The sequence below is a fragment of the Schistocerca americana genome, chromosome 2 (genome assembly GCF_021461395.2).
Source record: "Schistocerca americana isolate TAMUIC-IGC-003095 chromosome 2, iqSchAmer2.1, whole genome shotgun sequence".
In the NCBI taxonomy this organism is placed as follows: domain Eukaryota; kingdom Metazoa; phylum Arthropoda; class Insecta; order Orthoptera; family Acrididae; genus Schistocerca; species Schistocerca americana.
The window spans coordinates 533,242,297-533,263,648 of NC_060120.1; the positions used below are offsets into that span (position 1 = coordinate 533,242,297).

The 21,352-nt window shown below is 38.9% G+C and overlaps 1 protein-coding gene across 1 annotated transcript in view; it reads left to right on the forward strand.

The window, feature by feature from the left end:
• Positions 1–21,352, forward strand: part of LOC124594150 (nuclear migration and anchoring protein unc-84-like) — a 176,258-nt gene that overhangs the window by 61,368 nt on the left and 93,538 nt on the right. The window contains exons 4-5 of the mRNA XM_047132506.1: positions 12,690–12,773; positions 12,858–13,141. Coding sequence (XP_046988462.1) covers positions 12,690–12,773; positions 12,858–13,141 — 368 coding nt within the window. The remainder of the gene's footprint in view (positions 1–12,689; positions 12,774–12,857; positions 13,142–21,352) is intronic.

Below are 21,352 nucleotides of genomic sequence, written 5' to 3' on the forward strand. Positions count from 1 at the left end.
CAGGTGCTGGAAACAATATCTCATGCGAGTATGTAGCATGTCAGTGTCCTCCACTGTGACCACTCAACACTTGATGCTTTTTACATCCCTTATATACCATACTAGGCCTGGTAAATATAACACTAAACATGAACTAAATTTATGCTCTCTGGTGGCTGTTGTACCTACAACAGAGAATTCAACTCTACTATTATGTCAGATTTAGATCCTAATACCACACTAAATGCAAACTGTATAGTTTTCACGACATAACTGCTCCAGATCATATAGCACATATTCATTCATTCATTCACTCATTCATTCATTCATTCATGTTTTGTATGTCTCATCGTGAAGGGAAACTCTTAAGGATGTGGAATGAGGCAAGGTATTACTGACAAAGAAAAGCAGCAGTCAGAAATTAATTCTGTTCACTGTATTAACAGTAAACCATTGCTACTCTGCTATGCACATTTAATTTTAGACAGGCGTAATTTCACATATTAAATTTAATAAGGTTTGGTAGGGATTAGTAAAGATAAGTAATAAATAAAAAAAGCTGTTCCTTCGTCACTTATGTTAAATAGCCGCTGTTTATCTCCTACTGATAGCTTAATATTTATGTGTCCACAGCGATATTTATCAGAGAGTAACAGTGACGAATGTCTGAAAGAGCAAAGACCTATTTCAAATGAACATTCTCATGTATCACACACCTAATGTAATTCATCAGTCATTGAATAATCTAGATAATAAGATAGTTTATACAAAGTGTGACTTATGAGATGTAACAGTTCAGCTTTGTTTTCAAAAATGGTTACTGTTAATATCATTAGCACTTCAAATAAGTTACTATTTATTTACTCAAATGAAATTTCTGTTCAGCCCTGTGTTATGAACTTCCGTGGATACGTAGAATGCTTCTTTGCATTGAGAATAGTGAATGCCACATTTAAAAAGTGTTATATTGTTCACTGGGCTAATTCAGGGGTTCTCTGTAAACTATAGGAATGTTAAATAATAATTGAAAGGGCAATCAACTGAGTGTTAGATTCAACAATAGCTTGACGTTTGTCAATGCTTATGTCGATTATATGTATGAATATGAAGAATTCACTGTCACAGATCATATCTGCATACCAGAATCTTGTTAGTGCAGTAGTGTATGGCCAATTATATTCTTAAGCACAACAACTTGATGTGTGAAACTGAATATTTCACTCTGCAATGGATTCTACACTATAATAAAGACAAAGTTTGTGTTAGGTCAAGTACTGAAGTAACTTCTGCAGGTAATATTCTTATCATTTGAATTAGTCAGGTGCTTTATTGATGTTCCTTGATGCCTCTCCTGCATTGTTATCAAAATTAAAACTAATGTAGAAGAAGTTTCCACATGTGACTTTCTTGTTGTTGTGGCCTTTAGTCCAGAGACTGGTTTGATGCAGCTCTCCATGCTACTCTATCCTGTGCAAGCTTCTTCATCTCCCAGTACCTACTGCAACCGACATCCTTCTGAATCTGCTTAGTGTATTCATCTCTTGGTCTCCCTCTGCGATTTTTACCCTCCACGCTGCCCTCCAATACTAAACTGGTGATCCCTTGATTCAAGTTGTGCCACAAATTTCTCTTCTCTCCAACTCTCCAATTCTATTCAATACCTCCTCATTAGTTATATGAACTACCCATCTAATCGTCAGCATTCTTCTGTAGCACCACATTTCGAAAGCTTCTATTCTCTTCTTGTGTAAACTATTTATTGCCCACGTTTCACTTCCATACAAGGCTACACTCCATACAAATACTTTCAGAAACAACTTCCTGACACTTAAATCTATACTCGATGTTAGAAAATTTCTCTTCTTCAGAAACGCTTCCCTTGCCATTGCCAGTCTTCATTTTATATCCTCTCTACTTTGCCCATCATCAGTTATTTTTCTCCCCAAATAGCAAAACTCCTTTACTACTTTAAGTGTATCATTTCCTAATCTAATTTCCGTAGCATCACCAGATTTAATTCGATTACATTCCATTATCCTCGTTTTGCTTTTGTTGATGTTCATCTTATACTCTCCTTTCAAGACACTATCCATTCCATGCAGCTGCTCTTCCAGGTCCTTTGCTGTCTCTGACAGAATTACAATGTCATCGGCGAACCTCAAAGTTTTTATTTCTTCTCCATGGATTTTAATTCCTACTCCAAATTTTTCTTTTATTTCCTTTACTGCTTGCTCAGTATACAGATTGAATAACATAGGGGATAGGCTACAACCCTGTCACACTCCCTTCCCAACCACTGTTTCCCTTTGATGCCCCTCGACTCTTATAACTGCCATCTGGTTTCTGTACAAATCGTAAATAGCCTTTCGCTCCCTGTATTTTACCCCTGCCACCTTTAGAATTTGAAAGAGAGTATTCCAGTCAACATTGTCAAAAGCTTTATCTAAGTCTACAAATACTAGAAACGTAGGTTTGCCTTTCCTTAATCTATTTTCTAAGATAAATCATAGGGTCAGTATTGCCTCATGTGTTCCAACATTTCTACAGAATCCAAACTGATCTTCCCCGAGGTCGGCTTCTGCCAGTTTTTCCGTTCGTCTGTAACTTATGTGACTTATTAATGCTTGTTCAATTTTGTAGCACTGTAGCCATAAACTGATTCCTCTGAAATTAAGCTCGTAATTTTAAATACACTGACATAAAACAATGGTATGTCAAACTATATGACTAATTTTAGCCTGAGATAGGTGCAGTAGGTATATTTAGGATGGGACATTGAAGAAGGGAGACAGTATATCTAAGGAATTGTGAGACTGTGGGAACCTGACTGAAAAGAAGGGGAGAAGTCGAAATATTGGTTGATGTCCAAATATGCCAGGAGTGCATTGAGAAGTGAAAAAGAAGTCACAAGGTTAGAATTAACTCATAGCAAACAGGCTGATGTGGGTTGGAGGCTACAAGTAGTTAGTTACAGACAATACAAGGAGTGATAATTTAATAGATATTTCTGTGATGAAGCCTGGAGATACATCTTTGTAAATGGACATAACTGAGGAGATAAGTACCCAGAAGGCTGCAGTAGTTGAAGTGTACTTGGAGCATACAACACTACCAGAAAAACAAAAATAACAGATGCAAAATACCACAAAGCAAATGTGAGGGAAATAGAAAAGTACTTAGCTGAGATGTTCAATAGATGGATAAATACAGGAAAAAGTGTTAACATACTATGGGCAGAACTGAGATAGATTATACGGAATGTGAAGCAAAGCTCGCTCCACAAAGAGTCATAAAGCAATCATCAGATACAGTTCATTACACTAGAGCAGTTAGAATAATATTTTGTTCTGCAAATGCTTTACTTGGCATGGTTAAATAAAAGTAAAGGAGTCAGTCATGGCTTAACAAAAGAAGCACTGTGGAAGTATGTTGGTCAGATGCTGACTGAGTGCCTGTACACTAGGGACTATATGCTGATATTGCAAGTACTGCTGCCTGAGGCTCCATGGCCGTTACCATATATTCTGGTCCCAATGGTGAAATGAGAGCTGTAATATCATTATCACAGCAGGAAGGCAGAAGTCACTGTGATGTTGATGACCTGACTGCTGCACGACTAAGCTGTGGCTCTGTTGTGACTTACATGCTGCAAAAGAAGCCTTAACAAAACAGAGACATGCCAAGCCCATATAAACAGTACTCATTTTAGACAGGCAGTATACAGTTTGCCAGCTATAAGGGGAAGTCTATGCCAGTCTACAAGCTGAAATGGATCAAACACCTGTCCCCACCAGGTACTGTCTTCACTAGCTACAAGCCTGTTGTTCACACTAAGTTTGAATGCTGTTGACTTCTTCCAGCTGGCAGGCCACCAGCTCGATATCTTTCAGTCACAGCTGTCCGCCAGCTCTAGTGGTCCAGGGTTCAAGCCCAGACCATCTAACTGCCTAATGGTCACTGCCTGTATGGGGAAACACTGTCACTGATGATTGCCCTGTGTGGGCAAATGCTGTTGCTGTCCACCATTGCATGTTCATGCATACATCACTGCTGTGAGCCACTGTCACCGTACTGGGGTCCACAATTCGATTCTGCCCGTCTGGTGCATCTTGGACTGAGCTGTGCACTGTCACTTAATGATGTGCTTCCCTTCTGTGGTTGCCACCCGCTGCCTGGTCCCAGGTCTGAGAAAGTGTGGCATTGCAAGCATGCTGTCCAAGCAGCTTTGCCTACCATCCACTGACCATTGCTGAGCCAACCATGCTTTGCCAATCGACTCCAGGCTGTAAGTTGGGGAGCTGACCATCAATAAATAGTACCAAGACTATCATATGTGATGTGGATTAAAAAAGAGTATTTAACATTGCTGTTTCTATATTGTATGTGGTTTCTGTGTGAGTATAGTTTTATGGACGAATTTCCTGGGAGACAAAATTACAAGAACTCTACTGAAACAGTGAATTAAGGGGTGGGGGTGGGGGTGGGGGGGGGGGGGGGGAACCCTGGAGAACATGAGGGATCAGTTGAGTAGGACCATTTGTTTTTAAAAGATGATTTGATAAGTGAATTTTTTGTGAAGAAAGAGTTCTGCAGTATTATTATATTAACTTGTTCTGCGTCTCTGTCATGCAATGGTTCAGTCTAGTGATATGTATGGGAGAAAAGAGGGAAGTTCAGGGTGATAACAGCAACACAGAAGAACACATTACTGCTCAGCATATGCTCCAGTACATGCAACAGAACCATGATGGTCAACACCAGCAAGTCGTAATGATGAGTGTGTCAACTTTTGATACCTTCATGGCTCTGACTTGACTTCATCCAGCCTGAATCTGTTTTATCGAGAAATCTGCCCATACACGTGAACTTGCAATATATCAGTTACCAGTAGACTTGGTTAATCTTAAGAAGTAAGAATTACTTCTTGTAGTTCAAGTTGAATTAGTATAAGAAAAGCCTGAATGTATTGCACACATTTGTCAAACCAGCAGGTAAGTGCCAACAAAAAATTTACCTGCTTCAAAGAGTGGATAAAGATTTGTTTGAAGCCTTATTAAGAGAGAGTCTCCATTCCTTCCAAACTGTGTAAGCATAGACCAAATGGGACTTGAATTCAAGTGAATAGTGTCAACAGAAATTGAGAAATTTATACCAAATAAATTAAAAAGAGACAGATCTGATCCCCGATGGTACACAAAACAGATCAGAACACTGTTGTAGAAGTAGTGAAAAAAGCATGCCAAATTTAAAAGAAAATAAAATCACCGAGATTGGCTAAGTTTTACAAATGCTCGAAATTTACCGCTGACTTTGCTCTCATATGCATTTAGTAATTTACACTACAAAGCTCTGTTTCAAAATCTGGTAGAAAATTCTAAAGAATTTCTGGTCATATGTCAATTATACCAGTGACAAGACACAATTAATACTTTCACTGCACGATAGTGATGGTAATGTCACCAAAGACAGTGTCACAAATGTGGAGGTACTAAAAATGGTTTTCTGAAATTCGTTCAACAAAGAAGACAAAGTAAATATTTCAGAATTCAAATCAAGAACTGCTGTCAACATGAGTAACTTAGAAGTAGATATCCTCTGAAATAAAACAGGGTGAAACAATTAATTAGCAAATATTATTTTCGTTTCTTGGCAATATTCAAAGCTTCAGTAGCTGTCAATGAATTTTCTTGTATCTTCATCACCAAAATTTGCTGCAACTTACTGTGTGGACAGAGTAGCTAATGATTTGGTAGTGCAAAAATAAATTTCAAAAAATTCATGTTGATTACTTTTTTTTTAGAATTACATGTTTGTGGCATAAAACTGTAACAAAACGGGCTCACAAAAACTGTTAGAAAACTGAGGGTCTGATGGCTGATTCTCCACTGCTTGCATATATTTGTAACAATCACTGCTTATGCCATCTATTATTAGAAACAGAAAATTTGTGGATTACAATCAAAAAGTTGTTGTTGTATATTGACTGGTCTCATCCAATTTCATATTAATTTGTTCCTCTCACATTGCAGCATAATTTTACAAGGCTTTTAGTATTGAGGCACATAAAGTGTGATTGACAACAGTGCTTCTTACTAAGATGCTTATATCTTGAAGATTATTAGTTGGAAAATGTTCCTAACAGTTGCATGAGTTTCTTCTATAAATACTAATGAAAAGATTGTTTCATTGCTTCTAAAAGGTTTTATGGAATTCCAGTATGAGTATTGCCCATGTTTTATGTTCAGTTATTGATTAGTAACAGTCCAACCAGTGCAGAGAGATAAACGAAATAATATAAGCCCATAAATGTGGCAGCCTGAGACCTAAGGTCAGTGTTTCATGTCATTCTAATGATCATACATTGGTATGTTTCACCTCGGTGTAATGAGGAAACTCTAATCACTTAATTACTACAATTCATCCAGCACAGAATGTATAACTGTTAGGTTCCTTTCAGAGTACACTGACGTAATAGCTCCATATTTAACAATCGCATACAACTGGGAAAGGAAATAGGAGTATTGCACTGAATTATAGACTGATCTCAGTGATGTCAATTTGCAGTGGGTATTTGGAATGCACTCTGTGTACAAATGTTATGAACTACCTTGAAGAAAATTTTCTATTGACGCATAGTCAGCACAGATTCAGAAAATATCACTTATATGCAACAAAGTAGCTCTTTATTCTCGTGAAGTAATGGGTGCTACAGACAGAGGATCTCAAACTGATCCCATGATTCTAGATGTCCAGAAAGCCTTTGAAACCATTATTCAGAAGTGGCGTCTAATCAAATGGCATGCTTATGCAGTATTGTCTCATTTGTGCAACTGGATTTGTGATTTTTCTGTCAAAAAGTCACAATTTGTAGTAACTAACAGAAATTCATCTAGAAAAGCAGAAGTTACATCTATTGTTCTTCAAGTAAGTGTTATAAGCCCTCTGCTGTTCTCCATCTATATAAATTATTTAGGAGACAATTTGGGCAGTCATCAGAAGATCAAATCCGATAGCAAAATAATTTAAACAGGCTATCTGTGTGGTGTAAAAAGTGGCAGTTGACCCTAAGTAATAAAAACTTTGAGGTCATCCATATGAGTACTGAAAGGAATCCTTTAACTTTTGGTTACATGATAAATTGGACATATCTAAAGGCTGTCAATCCATCTAAATACCTAAGAATTACAATTACGAACAACTTAAGTTGGATAGATCACATAGATTATGTTATGGGTGAGCCTAACCAAGTACCATATTTCATTGGCAGAACACTTAGAACATGTAACAGATCCAGTAAAGAAACAGCCTACGCTACACTTCCCAGTTCTCTGTCAGAGTATATTACTTTGCAGTATGAGATCCTTACTAGATAGGACTGATGGACGTAAAAAACGTTCAGCGAAGGCCATGATATGCAAGTTGGGATGGCAATCATTGTAACAAAGGCGTTTTCTGCTGCAGTGAGATCTTTTCATGAAACTTCAGTTACATTATCTTAAGCCCCAGATTTTCACCTTTTCCAGTTTCTATTGAACAGCCATCAAGGAACTTCCTTTCCATATGAAAATGTACTCTCAACATGGTTCAATGAGTTCTTCACCTCAAAACAATGTGATTTCTATAGTCACTGAATCGAAAATTTACCCCAGCATTGGCAGTCTATTGTAAATAGTGAAGGAGAATATTTTATTGACAACTAAATTCTTTGTCATGTCTACTGTTGTGTTTATTAAATTTATGGAAAAATGCTACCAACTTATGCACTGCTCACAGACAGGCAGTGTGCTGTTCACCAGCTGCCAGCTACGAGATGAGGTCTAAGCAATGTGCTAACTGAAGTGGGTCAGCAAGTTGTCACTGCCAAACATGGTTTTCACTGGCTACAGGCCTGCTATCTCCATTAAGTCTGAGTGCTGCTGACTTTGCAACTTCCAGCTGGTGGGCCACCTCGTGACTTATCTCCAGCCACTGCTGGCATCCTACTGTGGTGGTCCATGACTAGAGCCCGGGTCATCTATGCCTAATTGTCACTGCCTGTGCAGGCAAACACACTCACTGATCATTGCCCTGTGTGAGCAAACGCTGTCACTATCCGCCATCACGTGTGCAAGTGCACGTCTCCGTCGTGAGTTGTCGCTGTCCACTGTAGGAACCACAGTGTGATGCTTCATGCCAGGTGCATCTTGCAATTGAGCTGTGCATCAGTGCCTACTGGCATGGCTGCCTTCCCTGATTGCCACCAGCACCCAACCAGGGGCCTGAGTTAGCATGGCACTGCCGGTGTGTTGCTGTCCACGGAGCCTTGACTGCCACCCTCTGGCAGTCTCTGAGCATGCTTCACTGTCCTCCAGCCTGCACTTTGTTGTGTTGACTGCCAACAAGTAGTACCATGACTATTGTATTTTGTCATAGAATAAAAACAGTATTTAGCATTGCTGTTTCTATCACTAGATGGTGGACAACCGCCCAAAATCCAGCCACGACACCACTGTAACCACACCTATGGTGGTGAACTGCAGTTCGTCCTGACCTCTAGCAGCCCAGCTCCAACACCTACCATAGATGTCATCGAACACTGTCCTCTACAAATAAAAAGAAAGTTGAGAATGCAGAGGAATAAGATGAGGAAGGGAAAGAGTGGCAATACATTTCCGAAAACGTTATAATAGGAAGAGTTAAATAAAGTTAAAAGAGAAGCAAAATATTTTTTTTGAAGTAGGTGATTGTAGGGGAAGAATTACCAAGAGAAATGGAGAAGCCATAAAAGAATACAAAGAACCCTTCCAAACTTACAAGTAGCGAACAAAGTAATGACAAGGAGTACAGAGAAAGAAAAGCAGTTTTGCAGACACTTCCTCAAGTAGGAGGAGTGCTGTAAGACATGAGTCCAAGCTGGGATCTGCCTTCAGAGCCAGACAATGCCAATATCAGAATGTGAGATTGAGTGCTGTGAAACTATGCTGGGGATTTTAGTTGAAGTACAAGGTTATCTCAAAAAATTCCAGAACTTTGTCTACAGAATTTTTCTACACTTATCTTTTACTTATTGTGCAATTTCTCTTTTGAAATACTCTCCTCCACAACTGATACACCACTCCCAAGGCAGTTTCCACTTCTGGAAGCAATCTTGGCGCGCCTCTTGCTGGATTGCGCAAAGCAGGACAAGTCTGGAGAGTACAGATTATGGGACAGCACAGTGCTTTAGTTTTTTGTGCAATAGTCAAGCACCAATGGGGGTGAATGTGTGGGTGCATTATTGTAATGCAATAGCCATGAATTGTCTCACCACATTTCAGGCTGTTTCCTTCTCACGTTTTCTCGCAGATGTTGCAACATGTCCCGATAGTACCACTGGTTAACAGTTCTCCCTGTGGCACAAATTGTGATAAACTAATCCTTCAAAACCAAATAAAGCTGTCAGCATAGTATTGACATTTGACCTGATGACCTCCTTTGGTCTTGGAGGACCTTTCGAGATGCATTGTGAAGATTGAACCTCAGTCTCAACATCATAACCATAGACCCACATCTCATTACCAGTTATGAGTCTCATTCTTGTTCTCATTTGTGTGATCCAAAAGCTCTTCACAGATTGTGAGGCAGAGGTCTTCATGGTCTTGACCCATGAACTGTGGGACGAACTTGGCAGCAGCATAATGCATTCCAAGTTGCTGCGACAGGATTTCATGACATGATCCAAATGAAATGTTACATTCTTCTGCAATCTCTTGGACAGTCAGTCTTCGATTGGCACACACAATTTCATTGACATTCCTGACATGAGGTCAGTAGAAGTCGAAGGGCGTCCTGAACAAGGGTCATCTTTAACTTCCGTCCGACCATTTTTAAACCATGTGAACCATTCTAAAGCATTCATCACCATAGGCTTCCTGCAGTATTTTGTGTGTCTCTGTAAAGGTTTTTTGGAGTTTCATGCAAAATTTAATGCAGATACTTTACTCCTCTAACTCCGCCATCTCGAAATTCACAAACTGCGCAACACAATGTTCTACTCAATACAGCACTTAATAATAACTAACAGACATACAACAATTAAACTTCTGATAATTACGCATTAGACACAGGTGCGTGTAGGGATGCCAACCGCATTTCGCTTGAACACACCATTGGCACAAAATTACGAATGTTCCGGAATTTTTTGAACAGACCTTGTATTAAACATGGCATATGAGTCTCTTCACATGTTAATGAGTGTTCTAAATAGTGCATGCAAGCATAGAAAGGTAAAAGCCAATGTTTCCCTTGTAAGATTCAAATGGTTCAAATGGCTCTGAGCACTATGGGACTTAACATCTATGGTCATCAGTCCCCTAGAACTTAGAAATACTTAAACCTAACCAACCTAAGGACAGCACACAACACCCAGTCATCACGAGGCAGAGAAAATCCCTGACCCCGCCGGGAATCAAACCCGGGAACCCGGGCGTGGGAAGCGAGAACGCTACCGCACGACCACCAGCTGCGGACTCCCTTGTAAGACCCCAGCTGGAGTATGCCTCAGGAACGTGGGATCGCCAGCAAAGATACAAGTCACAGCAGATATGCGGAGTTCAGCAGAGTGCAGCCAGGTATATAACATAAGGCTACAGAAGAACAAAAAGTGTTGCACAAATGATTAAAAAAAAAAAGGCTGGTCACTCAAGGAGTGCATAAGGGAAAGAAATCAGTACAAAATCAGTGTGAAATTGTGGCACAAACATGCAGGTAAATACTCTTATGCTGGCAGAGGAGTGGAACAATTTAGCAGGTGATATCCTCTGTTCATTCCTAGAATGTGTCACTAAATTTACCTGGTCTAACAGTGACAAATGCAAAAATTTAAGGAAAATAGGTAAAGGGAAAATGTTGTTTTAAGCAAATTATTATATACTGTGGATGTAATGTAATTACATGATTTGAAAATGTCATGTTCAGAGCCTTGGCAACCATCATTTATGAGCAGATAGATATATCCAGTTGACTATTTTATGCCTAATGACTCTGCGTATGTTCTAAGTAATGCTGTATCTTGTCAGTGATCTTTTATAATTTTTTTTCTGGAGCTTTTTTAATGTTTTATTGAAAAGGCTAAGTACATTTAACTATCCCAAAAATTAGGATTTTTGTATGACTGTAAAGTAATGAGGCAAGTACCTGTAAGTTGTTCCACATATACATTAACGGGAAAGAAAGTCATAACATCAAGAAGGAGCTGTGCAACATAAACAAAAGTTGGAAGATGTATTTCTATATCTGAAAGACAATGTCTGTTCAAATTTTGCATTAGTCATGTAAGAGAGGTGCTAGTACCGCCACTATGAGGATGCAAATCAGGTTTGCTATAAATACAAGCAGTATCAGTTGTGAGCATTAGTTGCCTTCGAGATTGGAGGAGATGAGTTGGTGTTAGTTAAGAATGCCTTTAAGGTGAGAAAGATGCCATTTTCAACCCTGCACTGAGTTCGAATAGGGTCGTGTAATAGGGCTACGAGAAGCTGGATATTTCTTCTGTGATACTGAAGAAAGTCTTGGCAAGAATATAACCACTGTACATGATTGGTGGCAGCGGTGGTCACAAGAATATACGGTTGCAAGAAGACCAGGCTCCAGACTGCCACATGGCACTACCGAGAGGGAAGACTATCATCTTTGGTGTATTGCTCTGGCACATTGTACTGCATCTGCATCAGCAATTTGAGCAGTAGTTGGCACTGCAGTGACTCAACGAACTATTACAAATAGGTTACTTCAAGGACAGCTCTGAGCCAGATGCCCTGAAGCTTGCATTTCACTGACCACAAATCACTGTCATTTGTGACTTCAGTGGTGTCAAATGAGAACTCATTGGAGGGTGGGGTGGGGATCTGTTGTGTTTTCTGGCAGTAGCTGGTTCTTCCTTGATGCCAGTGATGGTTGTTTGTGGATTAGGAGGCCAAATAAGTGCCCACAACTGTCGTGTGCATTCTAGGCACAGTGGACCTACACATGGATTTATGGTCTGGGGTCTGATTTTATGTGACAGCAGGAGCACTCTTGTGGTTATCCCAGCCACCCCAACTGTAAATTTGTATGTCAGTCTGGTGATTCGACCTGTTATGCTATCATTCATGAACAGCTTTTGAGGGGGTGTTTCCCGACAGGGTAACACTCTCCCATAAACTGCTGTTGTAACCCAACATGCTCTACAGAATGTCGAATGTTGCCTTGGTCTGCTCAATCAACAGATTTGTCTTCAATGAAGCACGTAATGGGACATCATAGAACAACAACTTCTGCATTGTCTACAAACAGCATTAACCATCCCTGTGTTGACTGACCATGTGCAACAGGCACGGAAATCTGTCACACCTGTATAACACAGCATAAGTACATTTGTGTGCTTGCACTCAACACTCTGGTAATTACACTGGTTATTAATGTACCAGCATTCCACATTTGCGACAGCTTATCTCACACATACATTAACCTGTGATCTTGCAATGTCAATCACTTAAACATGTTACCTAGACAACTATATTCCCAAAATTTCATTATCATTATTTTTTTTCACCAGTGTATTTACATTCCATAAAAAAGGACTACGAAGCTACTGTGTTGTAAAATGTTTTCATGAGTTATTTACTGAGAAAAACTGAAATGGATCTCATTTAGTTCCATCCTTGCTTTAGTGTCTGACTTACATGTCCTGATAAGACATATTTTTGTTCCAGGTGTGAAAGGAAGGTTTAGAGACACTGTGAAATGCAAACTAGCAACCAGCTGCATCAGTTCACTTTTCTTGTTGTTGATTATAAGTATGTTTTATATCCATTTAGTTGCTGTAGAATGTTATACTATTATGTTCGTATTATTGTGTCTAATTAACTTTCTTATTTCAGTGTTTCTTTACTATGGTATCTCAAATTTTGGGAAGAACGTATCAGAAATTCGGCCTTTAACAGAATATTTTAGAAAAACGTTTGCACAGGAGAGCGCTGTTCCTGTTGATGGCACAGATAAAGTCATAGCTGAGAACCACGCTGACAATGTTATGAAATCTGCTATTAAAAGTATTCTTGTTGTCAATGAAAGACTGTATAAAGAAGTGGAATTTTGGAGGAGACAACAGTTAGCATTTAAAACAGATTTATCAAAGCTGAAGTTATTATTCAATTTAATGAAGGTAAGATAAATAAACGTATTTATAACCAAACTGCAAATAACATTATGGACCAGATACATATAAGCAGATTAGGCAGTATTACATTAAAATGCCCAAAATTTTGTTGTTAAATATAGATAAAGGATATTTATACTTACCAAGTGGGAGTACATATAGGCCATCCAAAAACAGTTAAAAATCATTCTCATTTGGAGCAAGAGGGTCTTTCACCAAGGATAAGAAGCAAAAGTGTTGAAGGAAAGGAAACTATTTAGGAACTAATTATAAAGTTAACAATGATTCTGTGTCAAAACAGACAGTGAATGACAAATGGAAATCAACGGTAGTATGTTAGTAACAAATGATTTGAAGTAATGTGAGAGGTTTGAGATGAACTGGGAACAGAAGCATAGAGGAAGAAATTGTTGTTAGTGAAGGCAATGGAAACAAGCAGAAAGTAGGGGATTAGAAGTAACTGGAGAACGAAGAAGAAAAAAATACACACCAAGATACATTCACATGTAAACAAATATCAAAATTGAGGATTGTATACAAAAAGAATATATCGATCTTCAATATAAGGAAAAGATAGATTGCTATTTACTGTAATGATGACACATTGAGTTGCAGACACGCACAATTAAAAGATACACATTAGCTTTTGGCAAAGTCTTCATCAGAAAAGGAAACACACGCAGATTCATTCACACATATGACTACCATCTCCAGCAACTTGAACCAGAATGCAGTTGTCACATAGACTGGAAGGGTTTGGCCAAAAGCTAATGTGTAAGTGTCTTTTTGTCGTGTCTGTCCACAACTTAATATCTTATCTTTACAGCAAGTAGCACTCTATCTTTTCCTTATATTGTTGATAGTCCAATCTGGAGTTTCTGTTGTTTGATACATCGATCTTTTACATCCAGAGTGATTCTTTGTCAGTTACATACTATTTATAAAATATTTTCTGAATAAATTATACAAATAAGAATAGTGACAATAATTCTAAATTACATTTCAAAATAAATTAGAAATAAGTCTTTAGTCAATTTTATATATTTACGCTGTCTATGAAAAAATGTAAAAATGAATTACGTTTTTAGATTTATGATTTTGATTCCTCTAGATGATGTCATCAATTTAATGTGATTATTGTATTCTACGATGTGAGAGGGAGATAGGAGCACTGATCAGTTCTATGACAGCTGTCCTGGCCACTGTATGCCTGATGGGCCAGCTATGTTTTTCATTTTCCGTTCAACAATGCCGTGGCTCTTGCATTCACTTGACGCTCGACTTCTCCACTTTTTTGGATTCCTTTTTAAACAAGCTTTCCTCTGACTGGCGTTTTCTATAATTCCAAGCATATTTATGAGTCATGTGGGACAACATGTTTCATTGTTTTATATTTTTCAATTAAATACTGATTTTCAATTACATTCCTGTAAATATTTTTACTATCTCACTTTGAATCCTAATAGTGCTCTGCCAGTTCTGAACAATGACACCCAAATCAATGTCCTAGCTAAATACATATCCATGCTACACCAATTTATAGCATTACATAAAGCTAATTCATACTAGTCACATGCATGCTCCTACACTAGTATACTGGTATGATGAGGTGATATGCTGTCTGAAGAGCCACATCATGAGACTCCATATAAATCTCATGACAATTGCATATGGTGCTTAGTGTAGCTGCTGTCACGCCTGTAGCTGCAGCAGTTGACTTATACATAATAGTTATGTTTAGTATCAGTTTTCACGTACTTCCATATCTTTGCGAGGCAATCCACTGTCTGAAGAGTCACGTTACATGACCCCATTTAACACATTGTCTGCCGGATCTGAATCACCCAAGGTTATGTACCTGGCCTGTGAAGTATATTTCTTCAGTATCATTCCTGCTGAGCCATGTGCATAGGAATTAGATACAACCTTTAATAACAAATCAAGACTCCTTTCAGTATTTCAGATGAATGACTTTTGTTTTGTGGAAGAATTTACAGCTTCACAGCAGATATAACAACATCTTTGAATTAATTAATAGGTTGTGCGCTTTACTTTACAAGTGTGGATAATGAAAAAACTTTACGAGCACATGAACTTTTCATTCGGACAACCCTAAGAGTCTGTTTCATTTGATTTCTTTATTAACTTCAGCTCGACCAAACATTTTGAGAGTATCTTTGGTATCATGATGTGGACCAGTTTCTCTTGCAAGATTTGTTTCCATGAACTTTGTGATCCTGGTGATCTTGGTACATCTTTCGGGTTTCCAGTGCGTATCAATGCAAGCACAACTTTTCTCAAAATTCAGTTATGTGCACATTGTCATCAATTATTTGCTTGTAGATAGCATGCGTGCTGCCAACTGCCATATTTCTGAAGGGCTCGAATACGATCTAGTGGCACCACTTCACTCCTTTTCGTGAAGTTGAAGCATAATATGCCGTTTGATCTGAAATGTCTATGAAGGATTTTGTGGTATTATATTCCAAAATTGCGGATGGCTTTTTGGTTGCTCCTTTTCTTGAGGTGATTGCTACCATTTCTTGAACTTCTTTAGTGGCCAAAAACAAGACATCTCCCTTGTCCTTCCATTTTCTTGCAATAACATTTTTGTTACTCTGCATGTTAATATTTCACCTTCCTTGACCTTGCCTTTCACCCCAGTCAGTAGATTGTACTTGTTATTCATCAGTGAATCAGTGTGGTAGGTTGAACATTCATTCAAATTATGGGATAAGGCAATGCTTGTGTAATGATTGTGAACAAACAGAGTTGTCTGGCATTCAACAATGGACCCATCAACTCTGTCATCACACAGAAACACACTTCATGATCTGTGGGGCAATCTCCTTTCCTGCAGACACTTTCAAATGCCAAGTATAGCTTCCCCAAACACACAGCTTGATACCATATTTATGATATTTCCCTGAAATATAACAGTGAAACCCTGGCCTTCCTCTGAATGGCACCATAGTTTCCTCAGTGCACACTTTCTCACCAGGACAATGCACTTTGTGAAGTTGTTTATTAGATCAACTAACAGTGACATTTTGTACAGTTTGCCTTCTTTCGCTAGAACTGTCCACAAAATGCGACATACTCAAAAGAGCCTCGAACCTGTTGTGAGGCAAAGCCTTAATTATTTAATTTTTGTATAGTACATTCCTTGACCAATAGTTTTGGAGTGTAGGTTTTTGATTGAAACCAGTGCACAAAATGAATCCACAAAAACATAACATGTCTTATTATTTGTGTCCACTGCTGTATTCTGTACATATTTTATTGGCAGTACTGTCAATATCTTGCTGCTTGGTATAATGATTTGTCTCAGTGATAATCATTACCAAAACTAGATCATCAAAAAACAAGTAAACATCCATTTCATCACACCTTCCAATTATTTTCATTGTCACGTGATCAGCAGTTTGCTCATTCCAGGTTGTGGTAAAATCATTCGTATTTCTAGTTACATCATGCTAAGTAACTTCAGAGATGTCTCTGGGAGGCACATTTGCTGATTCTCCAACAGTTGGTCATTTTCTTTTTCTTGGTCCTCCTGCGTCAGAATCATTGAAATCACAATCAGAACTCTCAGGAGAATATTCAGAATCATTGCCATCAGGCACTTTGCCAAACAGTCTGGCCTCAATCTCACTGAATTCACTTTCCTTGTCCAACCAACTCACAGTTGCCTCTATGTCAGACAATGCCACAAACTCACAAGAAAACAAACTCAAATTGTCACAGAAACTTGAGTTCAAACCACACATAACTTGTAGCAACATTCCTGTGTGAGTTACCATTAGTGTAATAGAGGTTGTAAATGCAAGTAAATAGTTGACTGCAGGGCAGACTGCAAGAGTCAGTTGTCATACTATCCATCAACGAATTTCAGAACCAAAAGTGCATGGCCTCTCCATGAGGCCAGGGCAACTATATATCCATTGGAATACAGTGTAGTTGTGTATCTGAATTTGACACCTGTCTTGGAATATGGTTATGAATGTGATACGTGTGGGCTGCCAGGGAAGTCACCTTGTGTATCAATTTGATTCAAATAGCAGCCAATGTGTTAAATCCTGTAACTATTGCATACAGTGCTGCTGTCATGGAACGGAAAGCCGTACCAGGTGCATGACACAGTAATCTAGTTTAGTTTCTGTTTCCCATGTATTTCTGTGAGGAAGTGAATTCTACTCGTTTATTTCACTGTTTTAGACTTCTGGTTAGTATCTTACTATTAAGTTTTTTTTTTTTAAATCTTAGTGAAAGAATCTTAATGAATATCTGTCTGAGGCAATCCACCTTCTGAAGAGCCATGTCACCTGACTCTGTTTAAATCTCGCATTAGTACCCAGCATATTGTTATGTCAGTGCTTTAAAGTTAGTGCAATAGGTTTCATGTTAGCAGAATTTCTATTAAAAAGTACTGTTGATATACTAAGTTTCAATAGAGATCCAGCAGATCTTTTAATCTTAGGCTGTAGTGAAAAGTCCACACAGTAGATTTTAGTGTTTGTGTATTCTCTTACTTATATTTTGTCTGCATTCCAACCTCAGTAGCGCCACAGCTGTTTAATTTTTTTCTTTTGCAGGTATCTGTTTGTACTTCCCCCAGTTGCTCCTCACTGCTTTGTATTTTTGAGATCCTATTCAGTTTACACACACACACACACACACACACACACAGAGCAAGTTATGAATAGGGATAAGTAGGGACTGTGCTTGTGGACATAAGGATAATTGCTTGCTGTCTATAAACAGCTGGAGGCCGCATTGGCCACATTTAAGTGGCTTCTGGCTACTGCTTGAGGCAGTGGCAGCATCAGTGTCCTGGTGATGAGACCTTTGACACCCTTGGTGCCATTGGAATTCCCTGGTGTCCAAGTTGTTGCTGTGTCTTCTGATGCACAACTCCTCACCACTCCATCCTCACTCAAGAGTGAGTGGCAGACAGTGGTGGTTTCACGTGTCACTGGGTAAAAGGCAAAAGAGGGAACAGAGCAAGTGGCTGTCTCCTTACACCTTAGCAACAGGTACAAGGTACTATCTGGTGCTGACAGTACTACTGAACAAGCACATGGTCTCTCTCCTTCTGGGTCAGGTCAGCAACTGATTTTCTTGCTCAGTCCATACAATTGCAGAGGGCAGGTTTGCTAGTCATTGGGAGCTCCATCATTAGACGAGTAATGGAGTGTCTCAGAGAAACAGCATGCATGGCAGGAAAGAATGCCAGTGTGCACTCGGTGTGTTTGCCAGGGGTCTCATCCGTGATGTAGAAGATATCCTGCAGGCAGCTATCAAGCACAATGGATGCAACTGACTGCAAATAGTGGAGCATCTCAGCATGAATGATGCCTGCTGCTTGGGTTCTTAGGCCGCCCTCAGTTTGCTTTCGGCAAATGGATTATTTGGTGAAGAGAACTAGCATCACACATTGGGTGCAGGTTAAGCTGACTATTTGTAGTGTAGTACCCAGAGTCGATTGTGGTCCTGTGGTTTGGAGTGGAATGGTAGATCTAAACCAGAGGCTCAGACAACTTTGCAATGGTATCGGATGTGAATTTCTTGACCTCCACTATCAAGTGCAGAATTGTAAGGTTCCACTTAATAGGTCAGTGTGCAATACATGCAAGAAGTAGCCACAATGGTAGCGGGGCATAAGTGGCCCGTACATGGGAGTTTTTTAGGTTAAAGAAAGCACTCCCCTGGGATCAGAGATGAATTGCCTCCAGAATCGAAGTTACATCAGCCACAGTGTTATCAGAGAATGTTTGTCATTGCAAATTGGATATAGAGCAGGTTAATATGGTGTTAGTAAACTGCAGGAGTTTCCACGGAAAGATCTCAGAATTAGTATCACTTGTTGAAGGTTATAATGCCCAAATTGCATTAGGACCATAAAGTTGGTTGTAACCAGAAGTGAACAGCAATGAAATCCTAAGTTCAGATTAGAATATTGATTGGAAGGATATGTTAGTCGTATTTGATGTATTTATTGCAGTGAAGAATTTGATGATATCTAACAAGATTATCATGGATTCTAAATGTTAATTAATATGGGTGAATATAAGCGTCAAAGATCGATCAAAAATTATAATCAGATGCTTTTATAAACCGCCTGGCTCAGGAACTGTAGTAGAGTGCTTCATAGAGAACATGCACAATATTGTTAATAATTTTCGTGATCGTGCCATTGTAATAGGGAATGACTTCAGCTTGACAGGTACAGATTGGGAGAGTCATGCTGTCAAAACCTATGCCAGAGACAGGGATTTGTGTGACATTATAATGAGTGTTTTGTTCAAAAATTACTTTGAGCAGATAGTTAGTGAAGAACAAACAGACATGAAATTATTGAAACAGTTAAAGTAGAAGAAGATATTGGTGATCATAAGGCTGTGACAGCAACTATAACTACAGGTTTTACAAGAACTGTTAAGAAAAGTAGGAGAGTTTTTTCGCTTAGCAAGAGCAACAGGATACAAATTGCAGACTATCTCAGTAGTCAGCATCAAACATTCAGTGTTGGAGATGATGATGCAGAGCAGAAATGGAAAAATTCGAAAGCACAGTTCACTATGCTTTAGACAGTATGTTCTGAGTACCGTATTTACTCGAATCTAAGCCGCACTTCTTTTCCGATTTTTGAAATCCAAAAAACCGCCTGCAGCTTAGAATCGAGTGCAACGTAAGAGGAAGTCCTGAAATATGTTCGTAGGTGCCGCCACAACTAACTTCTGCCGTCGAATTTATGTAGCACTACACAGGCATGCTTTGCAGTCACAAAGATAAATACTGGTGCCAAAACCTCTGCGCCAGTAAATAAATTTAAAAAAAAGGTGGAAAGCGAGCTTTTTTTCTCCGCCCCGAGTTTCGACCACTGCATTTTCATACATTATCCAACGAAGTCAATACAAATTCCATATTGTTCATCTTCGAATGTAGCAGTCTGTCAATGTACTACGAAAATCCGACTGGCAAGACTGTTCGGGATGTTTGTCAATATGGCCAACTCTACGTTCTGAATTTTTTCCTACCTGTGAGAAGATATGGTTGCTAATAGTAACTTTTATGAATTGTGAATCACATGCAGTAGTCTCTTCATCATAAGAATAATACGAATATAAACATTTTGCTATGTATTGTTTCGTGTTTGCTGCTACCTCATTTAAATCCTGTCTCCCTAATAAACTACGAAACTGGATGAGACAACAGCAAACGCGGAAGAATGTACATATCATTTCATGTTCATATTCGTATTATTCTTATGCCTAATAGTGATACAGTCAGAAATAAAGCACGGCAATTGACTAAATTTTTAAATCTAAGATGACTCTAATTTCTGTGCAGAATGTTATGTACTAAAGAGGCGTGTGCAAAGATTTTCAGACGGAGAAAATTTTTCGCTAAACTCTCGTTCAGAACATCATCTATCATACGCGGTCTATTATCTGGTTCTTGTTGATCCTCTCTTTTTTTTTAAATAAAAAAAGGGCGGCTGTAGCGCGCACAAAAGTAAGCCATGCCGCGAGCAGCGACAGGCCGTAAACACTCATTATCAGAATGCGACAAACAATGCATGACACAGTACACTAATGCGTTTTCAGCTTAGAGTGACGTAAACAAGTATAACAAAGAGAACAGAACTTATCAGATTGAAGAAAAATAAGCAATCAATTCAATCCAGATGAAGCACGTGAAAAAGGAAGGGTATCGGTACCTAAATATGGACGGAGCGCCTGACGCATAGCAGTGGCTACCTGGTAAAGTGCAACTGCTAAACTTACGACTCGAACCACACTACTGTAGCGGCATCGTCATTCATTCTACCTAAATTGTGTCTCATATTACAATGGACCAACTTTGTTTCTCCCCTTGAATTTCGAGTCTCAAATCAAATTTCAGGTGCGGCTTAGATTCGGGAAATTTTTTTTTCCTTGATTTCGAGTCTCATTTTTCAGGTGCGGCTTAGATTCGAGTGCGGTTTAGATTCGAGTAAATACGGTAAGGTCTTGGGGGATGGGTAAGACCCACTGTGGTTTAATAACTGTGTTGGAAAACTGCTACATAAACAAAGAGAGCTTCATCACAGTTTCAAGGTAAGTCAAACCTAGCTGACACATAAAAGCTGAATGAAGCAAAAATGAGCATAAAGAGAGCAATGAGAGAAATGTTCAATGACTGAAAGTGAAATTCTGTCAACCAATCTGAGTA